Genomic DNA, 13,600 nt, shown 5'->3' with positions numbered 1-13,600 from the left:
CACGCCACGCTGCCGTGTCACGCACACGCGCCGCCTCGGTGCGCAGTCCGCGCCCCCGCCGAGCGAAAATCTGCGGGGGGGGGGGGCAGGCATCGATGCTCACGGCACCCACCGGCCGTCCATACGCGGCAGCCGAGGGCGCCACTGCTGGCGTAGCCACCGCTGACGCGCAGCTGGCGCTGAGGCGGCTCGCTCACACGCCACCGCCGCTGAGGCGGCCCGCTCACACGCCGCCGCCGCTGAGGCGGCCCGCTCACACGCCGCCGTCGCTGAGGCGGCCCGCTCACACGCCGCCGTCGCTGAGGCGGCCCGCTCACACGCCGCCGTCGCTGAGGCGGCCCGCTCACACGCCACCGTGCTATTGAGCGGCAGATGCTGAAGTCCCGCCGCTCCGCCGCGCTGCCGCCGCCACTGCTGCTGCTGCTGCTGCTGAAAGCTCGGCTGTGCAGGCGTACGACCGCGCGCGGCTCAGCTGTGCGGCTGCTGCTGCGGCTGCTGCGGCTGCTGCTGCTGCGGCCGGCCGATCCGGTGCAGGCCGAGCAGCCGGATCAGGGCGTCGCAGGTGGGGTCGCGGCCGCGGAACCGCCGGAACACCTCCGACGGGTGCACGGCGCCGCCCGACGCCAGGTACGTGTCCCGGAACCTGCCGGCCGGCCGGGTGCCGCACCGTTAGCGCGGACACGGGCGCGGTGCCGACGGAACAGAGCCCCACGGACGGCACGGACCCGTTACAGACGGCACGCAAACGCCGGAAGTGGAACAGACACATGGCTGAAGGCGCGTGCCGCAGGACAGCACGGACAGTTCGCCGATGGTGACAATGTCACATCGGTGACGTGGCATGAACTCTTGGTCAGTCAGGAACGAGAGGAATCCCGAACCGAACCTCTCAGTGGTTAGTGATTATTTCGTACAAGCGAGGATACAGCGAGCTGGAGAATCACAGAAGCTAGAAACTGAACATATCCAACGCCACGACACGACATTTACGGCACGGACGGAGGTCGGACCACCACTGACGGCGCGCAAACGCAACAGGCGGCCGCGTATACGGTCGGCGAGCAGCCACGCCACGCCGCCGCCGGGGCGGCGTCCGCGCTGCCACCGACCTCTTGCCGACGGAGCGCAGCTGGTCGGGCTCGCCGCCGGTCTCGTGGAAGGCGGCCGCGGCATCAGCGGCGATCATGCGCGCCCAGAGGCTGGCGTACACGCCGGCGCCCCACTCCTGGGCCAGCGACTGCCGGGCGCAGAGGCACCACCGCCGTCAGCCGGCGTCCGGCCGGAGGCTGAGTCACGGCGCCGGACGGCGCGACGAGGGAACACTTGGGAGCCGCGATGTTGGTGTCGCGCTTAATTTCATTACGGGCGCGCATGTGTCTGGGAAACCAGAGGTAGAGGGTTCCATTCCCCGCGGTGCCCGCCCTTCCCGCCAAGGTGAGAGGCAGGCTACGCCATAGCCTCAGTAGCTGAGTGCGTAGTACAGCCCCAATGACGACGACGACAGGCGTGCATGCGTGCCTGTCCGACGTTCGCAGTGCGCCACACATCACTGCAAATCAGCCGGAGGATGGGTAGCCCACGACGCGTGCCTAGCACGAAATATCGATGCCTATCATAAGCCAACGTATTCACTCGAGCCGTGTCCAGTGACCATGAGTCAACCCGTCTAGAAGCGCGCTCACTTGAGAGAGCACTGTCATCGTTGCACGGCGTCGGGTGAACACTCACCTGTGTGAAGCTCATCGTGTGGGCATCTTTGGGGTGCAGCTTGAAAGGCAGGAATTGGCTGTACAGCTCTTGTTGCAAATGCAGCCAGAAGCCCTCCTTCCTGATCAAAACATAAGTCACCAAATCAAAACGGTGAAACAGATCAAAACAGATCAAAACAGTGTCATCCAACGTTCACAACGGCGCATCCTGCACACACGCCACGTTGGCCTCGGCTGTACCACGTGCATTTTCCTGCACATCTGGATGAGATGAGATAATGAAAACAACCAATTCGAACCAGAAACCATGTCATGGTACCTGAATAGAAGCCCAGTTTCGGTGCCGCAGTCCTAATGGAGGTACAGTTCCTGACAGAGGTTCCGTGATCTACCCGAAGTGCAGTTTCAGTTGAGCAACGCCTGGTACAGCCCCTGAAAGGGGTGTCGTGACCTACCCGGGGTGCAGCTTGAGGTCGAGCTGCGCCTGGTACAGCCCCCGACAGAGGTTCCGCGACCTATCCGAGGCACAGCTTGAGGTCGAGCTGCTCCTGGTACAGCCCCCGACAGAGGTCCCGCGACCTACCCGAGGTGCAGCTTGAGGTCGAGCTGCTCCTGGTACAGCCCCTGACAGAGGTCCCATGACCTACCGCAGATGCAGCTTGAGGTCGAGCTACGCCTGGTACAGCCCCCGACAGAGGTCCCATGACCTACCCGAGGTGCAGCTTGAGGTCGAGCTGCGCCTGGTACAGCCCCCGGCAGAGGTCCCGTGACCTACCCGAGGTTGCAGCTTGAGGTCGAGCTGCGCCTGGTACAGCTCGCGGCAGAGGTCGTGCCCGATCATGTGGCCGTCGGCGGCGATCAGCTCGCGGCACGTCTGCTCCGGCAGCCGGCCGCCGTCGCCGTGATGGCGCGAGACCCGCTGCACGTTGGCCGGGTCCCGCAGCCTGGCGCACACCGCCCGTCAGAGGGACGAACGGCCCCGGCCGCACACAACCCGTCTCCTCGCGCCAATAACAGTATGGCGGCCGATCTACGCCGCTTCAGTGCCGCGCGTCATCCGGGTTTGCTTGACAGCGTGACGTCAAAGACAAATGGAAATACAAGCATGTGCAGTTGGACATACACTCTGTGGACGATGCAATACGATGCAAATTGGTGAAAGAGAAAGGCTTCAAGAGATGTTGGTTCAGACCACCGTAAGAGCATGTGTGCGCCCTTCCCTAGCCCATGCCCCAGCAGTAACCCCTCATCGACGCATCCGACGACGCGCAGGCGGCTGCAGTCAGGCAGCGCCGAGCGCCGGCTCACCAGTATCGGAAAACGTAGGGCACCACGTCGACGGCGTCCCACTCCATGTTGTTGGGGGCGCTGACGTCGGCGTGCTCCACAGTGCAGAGCAGCGTCATCATGCTGCGGCCGAACTGCCGGCAGCCAGGGAGGCGCCGCCGTCACAGGACGGTACAGCGGCGGCTATGGCAGCGGCAGCGGCGGCAGCGGCAGCGGCAGCGGCAGCGGCAGCGGCAGCGGCAGCGGCATGCCACGCCGGCGCTCCTCCCGCTAACACCACTCTCAGCTCTCATGCGATGATGAGAACGAAACAAAAGAGTGCGCGAAATATTCACAGCCCGGAGAGGGGTAAAACTTAACGCCGCATGCTCAAGTAAATGGAGGAGCTTTTTGAGTTCACACGGTGTTGGCAGCAATGATGTCTGACATATCGTGTGTCGGGCTCCTGAAATGCGTCACTGGCCCATGGATAGCCATGCATTCTATAACAGAAACGGCGCAGCTGAGGCGTTCAAAATGCCAAAAGCCTATGGCTGTCATTACATCACTAGACTACCAGTCGCTGGGCTGAGGCCCAGTGTCACCGGACCGGGGCTCCCCGGCCACAGCTGACCATTTCAGACCTGTGGGCCCCGGGAGTGGGGTGGGAGGCGGGACGTTGCTGCAATCAGCGTGGGATGTCCTCGCTGCCGACTCTCAAGCCTCACCGGCACCCGAGCTCGCGGTGTGTGCACGCGCCGGGACCGGACTCCCGCCACGGCCGCCGCAAGGCAGGCTTATGCCCGGTGGCCGCAGTAGATTCCCGGAGAGGCGTGGCGTCGAGGGAATGCGGGATGAAGCGGTGGATGGGGACAACGGGGAGGATGACGGCTAAGGCCGACCAAATGACGGGGCGGGCAATCCCGCAACAAACGATGTAATCGCGTTCACACCATTAGTGCACTGCTTCCTGCCCACGAGTTGAGAATCAGACCCTTCGTCCGAAACAGCGCAAGGCAGGTGTGCAGAGTGTTGAATAAGCCCTTCACCTGAGTCCAAGCGAGACTCACCTTCTCAAAGAGCGTTTGGACTTCGTCAAATGTGAGCCCGCCAGGCGTCGCGTCCTCCGGCGGCGTGAAGTTGAAGTTCAAGTACGAGATGGGTTGTGTGTTGCAGATGGCGCTGCGGTGCCGACCGGTGAACGTCCATCCGGAGCCGGCCGGGAACGACTTGCCCTGCCTGTCCGTGAGGAGATACCAGTAAAACAAATGTGTACTGGGTGAAATTTACTAGAGCCAGCACTGAAAGAGAGGAACGGTGAAATACGATGTGCCCAAATAGTGAATAAGTAGGCTTAGAATAATGAAACCAGGTCTCATAGATTGTCACACAAAACTGTGGGGTGTCGGTGGTATGTATACATATACACACACGCACGCACGCACGCACGCACGCACGCACGCACGTACGCACGCACACACACACACATATTCATATATATATATATATATATATATATATATATATATATATATATATATATATATACATTAGAGCTCCTGACCTCTGGTAAGGGTCGATCATGAGCTGCGCCACCTGTCGGCCCTGCTCCCAGACCGAGTAGTGAAGTACGTCCGGGTGCCACGTCTCCACGTCTGCGGCAGAACACGGCACGTCACATGGGGCACAAATTAAGTCTCACTTCCAGAGATGAACAGATTCCACGTTATATTGTGATACTATACACGACGCACCATTCGGAGAGAAACGTTTGAATGTTCATGGATGGAGATGGAAACCGACAATCTCGCTACCAGCCGAAATGTCGGCAAAAGAAAAACGCAAGTACGAAACCAGCCAAACCAGAGCGTAGCGCATTTCGATGCGGTGACACTGGGCTCAACTTTCGACTGACAACACGGTCACTGACTCCGTCCGGCCCGCGTCACAGGTCACGTGACCTACTGCCGGCGTTCTGCAGCGGGATTTCACGACGAGGGACTTCTCACGTCACTGATGACGTCACCTACCGCTGGATGTCTCCAGACGAAACTCGACACCAAACAGGTCTGCAGACAGCTCCATCAAGAACTGCAGCACGTTCGGGAAGCTGAAGTAGTCGCGCGTGACGGACTCGTCCACACTGCGGACGTCAGACACTGTGACGGGGACGTGACGGGGCACGGCAGAGGCGGGGGGGGGGGGGGGGGCAAGCCGGACAAAGAACGGTACGCGGTGAAGGTACGAGGATGACGCGACACTTGCGCTTGCCTGACGGAAATGTGTGGGCGATGTGACGACACTAGCGCTTTCGACTGACTTCGAGCGTTTACGACGGCATGACGGCTATGAACAGTCTTCAAATTGACCACTTTTAAAGGAGAGGAAAAAGCACAACAAGCCATCGCGAAAGACCCGCGGAACGTCGCAGCGCGCGCCCGTCGGGCCGCCGTCTGACCTGCACGTGCTGAGCTTATGCCGACGCCGCCAGTACGGCACGTCGCATGCCTCCAGCTGCTGCGGCTCGCCGCTGGAGCTGGCGAACTCGTTCAGCTCGCGCATCTCCTGCTCCTGCAGCGGCCGGGCTGCGGCGGTCGGCCGGCGTCAGCGGAGCGGCGCCGGAGGCCCGCCCACAGAGCTACATCACGCGAGACCACGGCTCATCTGACCCACTGGCAGCGTAACGCCAGGCTGACGGCAGCGGCCCTACGCAGCGGTGACTGCTGAGTCAGCGTCGGGTGGCGAGCACGCGAAGATAGGTTACTCGAGGCACCCACATATATTTTGAGACAACTTGAGCAGAGTTAAACAACGGCGCCTGTCACCGCCCCGCGATTACCGCCGTGGAGCGGCTATAGCCAGCTGGCAGCAGGCATAGGTGTAATGACCAAGGTGCAATGACCATTACGCACGATGCCGCGCTTAGCAGCTTCGGAAAACTGCGGACACTCGACGGAGTGGCGTGGATGCGTTCCTGTCTACACGTTCGACATAACATTCCGACCGATTTCCTCCAGATTTCGTTAAGAACGTGACGTACAAGAACCAAAGCCCTACTCACCGGCCGCCAGCAGACTGGCGATCATGCTCTGGACAACGCTGACCTTGCCGGCCATCTTCACCTCCATGCTCTTGTGCATGTGAGACTTGTAGCCCAGCAGCTTGGCGATGTCGTCCCTGGCAGAATGTCAATCAGCGGCGGGTCAGAGAGAGACGGCGGCGACATCGGCAAGCGACGAGGCCTAGACCAGGTGACAGCGACGAGCGACGGCGGCGACATCGGCACAGCGGCGAGGCCTAGACCGAGTGACAGCGGCGAGCGACGGCGGCGACATAAGTGCAGCGGCGAGGCCTAGACTAAGTGACAGCGACGAGCGACGGCGGCGACATAAGTGCAGCGACGAGGCCTAGACCAAGTGACAGCGGCGAGCGACGGCGGCGACATAAGTGCAGCGACGAGGCCTAGACCAAGTGACAGCGACGAGCGACGGCAGCGACATAAGCACAGCGACGGGCGACGGCGGCGACATAGGCACAGTGACGGGCGACGGCGGTGACGTCTCGTTTGATCCGGGTGGTCTGCCACCCCCAGCTGAAACGGGCGGTTTGCCGGCCCTCTCAGCTGACCGGGTGGCCCGCCGCTCTCCCCCCCCCCCTCCCCCCCCCCCCAGCTAAAACGGGTGATCTGCAGGCTTCCCAGCTGACCCGCATGGTCTGCCGGCCTTCAAGCTGACCCGGGTGGTCCCCAACATCTCGCTTGGGCCAGCATAACCCTCGTGACCCCTGCCGCCGCTTACTTGGCCCAGCGGATCTCCTCGGAGCAGGTGCTGTTGCTGAGGTCGCGGTTGAAGTTGGAGCAGCGCATCTCGTGTGCCAGCCACACGTTGAGCCTCTGGGCGGCGCTGGGACAGTGGCGCAGGAAGGCGGCGTACACGTCCGGCTCGAACGTCACCTGCCACGGGCCGCGGCTCGGGTCCGACCTGGCCGGCGGGGGTCAGGTCAGGTCAGGTCAGGTCAGGTCACGGCACCGGCCAGACAGCGCGGACCGCCGACTCACGCCGCCGAGGCGGGCGAGTCCTGGTCACCCGCCGGCGCTACACAGCGGGACACGGGCTGGCAGGAGCGCTGAATCGGCCCCGGTCGGCCAGGTCACGGCCATCCAGAGGCGCCGGTGAGGGAGCGGTTAGCGGCGAGGAGCGGCTAGAGTCAGCTGACAACAGACGGCGACGCCCTGACAGTGACAACAGGTGCCATACAGGCTATTCAAAGTACATGAAGGTGATAGTAACTGCACTATGGCTCCTGTTACATGTAGTGTATTTGCATTTCACCAGCACGGTGTCTAGTCTGGGATACGTTGGACTGTGACAATCTTTACAACACCAGCAGTTTCTAATTAGTGACCAAAGAAAGTCCCACTGCTGAGCTACCTCCTCAGCTTCCCCAGCTTCCTATCAAAACCTGGAGCACATGCAGCCAGCACAGCTTCATCTGCCGCTGTCACAACGCTTCTAGGTGTGACCAGTCAATTTTGTGCCCGGGCCCTCTCCCCCGACCACGGCGCGCCGTCCGTCCATCCGTCAGAGAACGCTCAACTCACGGGTCCTGCGCCATCCTTCTCAGAATCGGCTTAGGCACGCCCCGCACCAGGTCGTACTCGTCCACCGGGTGTCTCAACTCACGGGTCCTGCGCCATCCTTCTCAGGATCGGCTCCGGCACGCCCCGCACCAGGTCGTGCTCGTCCGCCGGGTGTCTCAACTCACGGGTCCTGCGCCATCTTTCTCAGAATCGGCTCCGGCACGCCCCGCACCAGGTCGTACTCGTCCACCGGGTGTCGGAACAGCTCGTCCGCCGCCCGCACCCGACCTGCGGGCACGCGCGGCCGCGGCCGTGTCGGTGGGGAGGCGGCGGAGCAAGATCGGCGCTGGGTGTGGCAGCACGCTGCAAGGCGTCGCATCAACTGGCACAAGCCAAACTGCTGTTGGAGTTGTACATCCTCGAGAAGCGCGAGACGGAAGACCAGACCAGATCAGAATTCGGGAGACCAGACCAGACGATGCTGACACATGACGCATGAGCACCACGATGCATCAACAGCACGGCCAGGAGGGGCTACTCCGCTTCCGCGCGCTAGCCAACCACACCGCTGAGCAGCTCCGCATGGCGGTAACCTGCCGTCCCCGCACCCACTGGCAAGGCAGCACGATACTCGCCGTCGTCGTCGCGGGCCTGCCGCCGACCTCACCGATAAACTGCGCCTGCTCCCGCCTCAGGCGGCTGGAGTGCAGCTTGAACTTGCGCAGATCGCTGCCGCGCAGCTCCAGGCCGTTGAGGCGCCCGTCGCGCACGTACTTCTGCGCCACGCGACCCTGCTCCTCTGACAGCAGGTGCTGGTCCGACTGCAGCTCCTGCCGCCGACACGTCATGTCGGCGGGGTGAGATGGGGGGGGGGGGGGGGGCGTGACGCCGCGCCGACCCTCCCACCGAGCAGCGGCGCCGGACAAGACAGCGGCGCTGCATGTGACCACTTCCTTCAGATTGGCTGTTTGGTTGGTGTCATCTTCGAAGCATGCAACAAGCCTGTTAACACAAATTCGCACAGGCTTTTGACTACTGTCACTCGATTTCATAGCTGGGTAGCCCCTCTCTACGTGTGTTTCATTCACGCAGCGGCGGGCAATGTCTACATCCGCAGCGCCGCCGAGACTTTTTAAGCCACCACAAAAGCTGCTCTACTTTCGCTCCCACAGCAAACCAGCAAAAGACGGTTGTGGCAGAGCAAAACCAATAAGGCCAGTGACCACAGCCAGCTGGTCTGATTCGTCACCCACTTCATGTGCTAAATGCAAGTTACATGAAACAAATTTTACTCCACATATTTAAATACTTCCATTTGCATATTAAAATGATGGCATTCAGGGTTTGAAAAATACTTTTTGGGTTCCAATCCTGACTCAGAGTTTGAATTCTTCTTTCCATGATTCAAGGGTTCACTTTTATTTGGGTAACTTTAAACCCTGTGAGTCATCAGCTCCAGCACCCAGCCTCACCAGGCAGGCTCGGTAGATGGCTGGGTTGTTATACTTTGAGACGTGCGCCTTGGCTGCTGACGTGTGGATCTGCTGGAATACGCGTGGGTGAACCATGCTCTGGTTGGTGGTGTACAGGTTCTTCACGGTCGACCACACGTAGCTGAACGGCACTTCCCGGCGCTCGATCGGCCCGATGACGTCATCGAAGGTGATGGGTGCCTCGCCGCTGAGCAGCTTACTGGTGCCTACCAGACAAGCATGAGTCAGAGATCAGGGGTCAGGGATCAAGGTTCATGGGTCAGGGGTGAGGAGCAAGGGTTCATGGTTCAGGGGTCAGAGGTCAGATATCAGGGGGTGGAGGTCAGAGGGTGGAGGTGAGAGGTGAGAAGTGAGAGGTCAGGGGTCAGGGGTCAGGGATCTAACATCAAACAGTTGGCGGTAGCATCACAGCTGTGCCTTTGGTAGCTTGAAGCTCAGTCAAGACAGGAAGCCAATATGGATGGCATGAATTTTCCCTGCTGTTCTAGGTCCCTTGTACTTTTTGTTTCTTAACTTGTGGGTGAAGCTTTTGACTGGATGGATTTAAGAGTTCACAGCCTTTATCACGCTATGCTCATTGTGTGAGCCTTAACCACACCATCTTATCACAAAATTTCAGACAAATGGCAGACTCTTGTGGCCACAACACAGCATGCCCCAATAATAGCAAGATTGATCCTACCCATGGCATCATGGGACCTCAAGCGCAGCTGCTACTGGCATCTGGCACAGGCCATCCCAGTCAGAGGTCAACATTGAGCCTAAAGCAACTCAAGCCTTCCTCACCACAGGAAGATGAATCAGAGCCAGCGGTGGTCATGCCATGCCATGTCATGTCATGTCAACAGCAGCCATGGCCTCTAAACACCTGAGCCACCAGATGGATGACAATGGGGACATAGCATCCTTGTTGCATGCTTGCATAGAATGTGATGCTGCTCACACAGCATATTGAATGGCATATGTTCAACTATATGCAATGTTTTCAAAAGGCACAGCCTCAGTCTACATCATATATTCAACATACTGTGAATGTAATGAGCAATTAGTGGCTAATTAATCAAATTTAACATGTAGTGGTACAAACTTGACTGCAAATGGCATAAATAAACAGAATTTATTTTTGAAAAACATCTGCACAAGCATCTGACAGCAGCACAGTGGCCTGTTTGGCAGCTCGGATGCTACCAGCAACAAATGTCAGTCACAGAGCTGATTGGAGCTGCCAGATTGCAGCAGCCATGGATCACAGACTGTACCTTCCAAGGTATCACCATAGCATGCCATGTCATATTCAAACTGATAGGCCAGCTTGAGAACAGCATCATGGCACTTCAGGGGTGTTAAGTCCGAGTACTTTGGAGGCTCATCAGTCTTCAACAGTGAGTTTGTTTCTGGTGTGTCCTCAGGAACCTCTGGAAAACTGTAAATGCAAGACACACAAGTGTGAAACTTGCCTCCTTTGATCTGCAATCATGGAAGCAAACACATTTACTACGCACAAAAGGGTACTGACAACTGGATTTAAAGCTTTATTGCTGTATTATCATAACATAAACTCAAGCATGACCTGCTGCCTTGGAATACACTCATGTTGATTGAGCTATGAGTTTAAATGTTTGAGTGCACAGCTGAAAAATTGCACAAGGGCTTTGACAAAAAGCCAGAACCTGATATGGCTGATTACGATGTAAAAGAAGCGACAATCCAATAAATATTGGCAGAAACCGATAACGCGGAGATCAGTATCATGTATGGTTAGCAGCTGGAACATGGGAAATTTAACAGCACAGAGATTGGATTTGGCGTGATACTTACAGCACATATGTGCTTATCCTCCTTAAAGGGCTAAACCTGCTGAGGCGTAGCAGCGACATCGCCATGCCGGCGAGTACACGGGCTTAGGGCGCCACACAAGCTGATGCAAAATACACGAAGACTGGGAGCAGCCATGTTTAATTAAATCGGCTTAATAGACTGCCTTACATTCATTTGACGTCATTTGCTGGTAAAGTTAAGTTGAAGCCAGTATTCGAGCTCTGAGACTGGTCTTATTAGTATTCACCCACTGTTGATAGCCCCAAAATTATATCTTGCAGCAATCTTCTGGTGTCTAAGTTGTCAGTTTGTGTAAGCTTTCCTAAATTTGGCAATTCGGATCACTTGTTACTTGTGGGCATCCTGCGCTATGTAGTGTTTTGGCTTGCATTCAAAACGGTATACCAGCTCAGGAACCCAGGTATGTCCGCCTCTGGTTCACGTGTCACTTGGTTGATAGCGTGTTCAACGTAGCTTTGGACTGAGGACGAACCGATGGCACCAAAACTAGCACCATTATATTCTGATACAAAATAACAGGTTGGAGCGTAAAGTGGATATAATCGCAAGATAAGGCAAAAGGCAATCGCAAGGAATCCTGGTTCTAGGACCATGGGCGTAGGGACGTTTCAAAAGGGGGACGGGGCACGCTCAGGGCGTACTTCAGGAAGTACGGCGGGAAAAGGGGTAGAGATGGAGGTTGTTATCGCTCTTTATCCAAATGTAGTGGCTGCTATGCTAAATATGCATCTAGTGCTGTTTCTAACTGGTGCACAGTCTTGTCTATGCGGCTCATCTATGACATTCGGAAAATAAAGCTATCCAGCTTCCCAAGATAATCCGTTCATTTCAGCGTTGTCTTTCCTGGGGAGGCGAAGTTCCACGAACGGGTAGGCACTTTAGGTCATTGAGGAGGCGTCTGCCTCTACAGCGTAGATGCCAAAATACGGCCGGGACATAGGCTGATAAGAATTTTGGAAGTGAATCGATGGCCCATAATGCGACAGATTTTGCATGCGTCTTTATTCCGCTGGCTGCTTTTCAAGAAATAAGACTTGTCGTAGCATTTTAGGCGGAAGCAAATTCGGAAGCTTGAAACTGCCAAGAACAATGTGAAAATTATTTAATACTGGAGATTCGACTTTAAAGCCAGGCCATAGAATGGAGGCCCTTCTGTGCTACATTCCTTATCTGGGCCTTGCTCCCGTCCGCCGTCGGCGTTTGCTGCCCTGGCCCGGCTGTCTCCCGCATGACTTGCTGTGAACTGATTGTATGGCTGCTTTGTTGCGTATTTCTGAATCAGCATTACCCTAATTTATGTGTAAAACACATATTGGACACATGCAACGGAACGTTTTTCCAACTTACCTCCCCTTACACCACAACACTGCTAAAAAAAAACTCCGGGAAGCTGCCTGACATAGGCATGAATTGACTCAACGGACATTTGATTGTCCGTCATTCAACGTAGACGACTTAATCTGCTTTTGTGTGTAGGCAGGGGCGTAGCCAGAGCCTTACCAGGGGGAACACTGGGTCGACAAAGGTCCGTCCCTTCCCCCCCCCCCAAAAAAAATCCCCGGATATAGCTTACTTGTCGACAAGGGCACGGTTTTCTACTTTTAGCCGTGGCCTGCCGGGGAACGAAAATGATGATGCTTCTAAATTATTACCTTTAAACACTTGAATCGATTAGTGATACAAGTTAGGTGACGTAGTTTTGGGCATACGCACTCGCAAATATTTGTACCAAAAACCTCGACGCCTGGCGTTGCAGTTTCTGTAGGCCGCGCAGTGTCTGCTCAGCAGCCAATACTGAGCAGCGGCCAACGGATGAGCGAAAATGATGGCGCTTCTGGAAGCAGTGGCTTAAGTCGCTTCAGGACATCAAATCTTATACATAGGAGGTAGTCTGGGCGCCTATTTCACGTGTGCGTGGTGGAAATGGAAAAGCAGAGGTAGGCTATTCATTTTTATTGTTTCCGTAACTATTCATCTGTCCAAAAAAACAGCACGGAAGCTGCGGCCCAGGCTGCTGCTGTTCTCGCTCTCAAGGTTGCGGGCGGGCATGTGCAAACCTGTTGATGTAATTCGTTTCACTAATCCATGCTGAAAAATAGATGTTCTCAGGCAAACATGGGATGGCCTTGTTGTTTTTTGTGCTCATTTCGACCTACTCTATTCAACAATAATGAAACCCCACTCTACTCAACAATAATGAGACCTCTCATTCCCTTCCGGGCAAGGGGTCGCTTGAGTAGGAGACCAGGGGCATATTACCGTTTCCAGCCAAGGGCTGATGGGCCATTCCGTCCCATCGTGAAGTGTCTTCTGCGTGTCATTCTGGCGACACGGGCAGTGACCCGCACAGTTGGCACCGGATCAGCACAGGAACCCTCATCGACGCATCAACATCCCTGATCGCCGCAGGTGGTCCAATAATTGTTACATGGACTTCAGTTCCATGTTTTGCTGTGTTCTTGAGAGATATTGAGAATTCCCTGAATGTAGGTTGTAGATGAAAAGTGGCCCCAAATTTGTATACACATGGATAATCTATAATCGTCTTAAAATGTTCAGGATTCACCCAGAGTTTATTACTGATAAAAACCATGTAATGTGGTTTTGAACATGGGCAAGTCGCAAGTCGCGGCAACAACAGCCTCGGCGTCCGGCGCTGCAGTCACCATAGGCCGCGTGGCGTCGGTCCTGCGGCTGTGACACCTGGCGATGGC

At 56.7% G+C, this 13,600-nt stretch overlaps 1 protein-coding gene across 1 annotated transcript; it reads right to left on the bottom strand.

Annotated features, from left to right (window-relative positions):
* Positions 1 to 308: 308 nt before the first annotated feature.
* LOC119095016 (putative cytosolic oligopeptidase A) lies at positions 309 to 10,983 on the bottom strand. Its single transcript, XM_037217923.1, has 18 exons — positions 10,866 to 10,983; positions 10,307 to 10,470; positions 9,027 to 9,253; positions 8,222 to 8,384; positions 7,740 to 7,842; positions 6,773 to 6,955; positions 6,037 to 6,152; positions 5,434 to 5,560; positions 5,006 to 5,118; positions 4,540 to 4,630; positions 4,046 to 4,214; positions 3,018 to 3,130; positions 2,485 to 2,653; positions 2,293 to 2,333; positions 2,165 to 2,224; positions 1,729 to 1,876; positions 1,110 to 1,237; positions 309 to 643 (listed from the first exon to the last, which is right to left on the bottom strand). Exons 1-18 carry the CDS (start codon positions 10,928 to 10,930, stop codon positions 469 to 471), a joined length of 2,355 nt encoding a protein of 784 aa, XP_037073818.1. The 5' UTR covers positions 10,931 to 10,983; the 3' UTR covers positions 309 to 468.
* Positions 10,984 to 13,600: the final 2,617 nt, after the last annotated feature.

This window comes from Pollicipes pollicipes, unplaced genomic scaffold, assembly GCF_011947565.3.
Source record: "Pollicipes pollicipes isolate AB1234 unplaced genomic scaffold, Ppol_2.1 Scaffold_4219;HRSCAF=4965_pilon_pilon_pilon, whole genome shotgun sequence".
NCBI classification, from domain to species: Eukaryota; Metazoa; Arthropoda; class Thecostraca; order Pollicipedomorpha; family Pollicipedidae; genus Pollicipes; species Pollicipes pollicipes.
The sequence above is the reverse complement of the archived record's forward strand: the minus strand, read 5'-3'. Positions and strand labels throughout refer to the sequence as shown.

What these genes read in the sequence shown, in the direction of transcription:
- LOC119095016 (XM_037217923.1), bottom strand. Translation starts at nt 10,930, where the DNA reads ATGGCGATGTCGCTGCTACGCCTCAGCAGGTTTAGCCCTTTAAGGAGG. An exon ending in ACCTCAAGCTGCAACCTCGG is followed by an intron (nt 2,334 to 2,484) that starts GTAGGTCACGGG and finishes GACCTCTGTCAG; the next exon opens with GGGCTGTACCAGGAGCAGCT. An exon ending in CTGCGCTCCGTCGGCAAGAG is followed by an intron (nt 644 to 1,109) that starts GTCGGTGGCAGC and finishes GCCGGCCGGCAG; the next exon opens with GTTCCGGGACACGTACCTGG.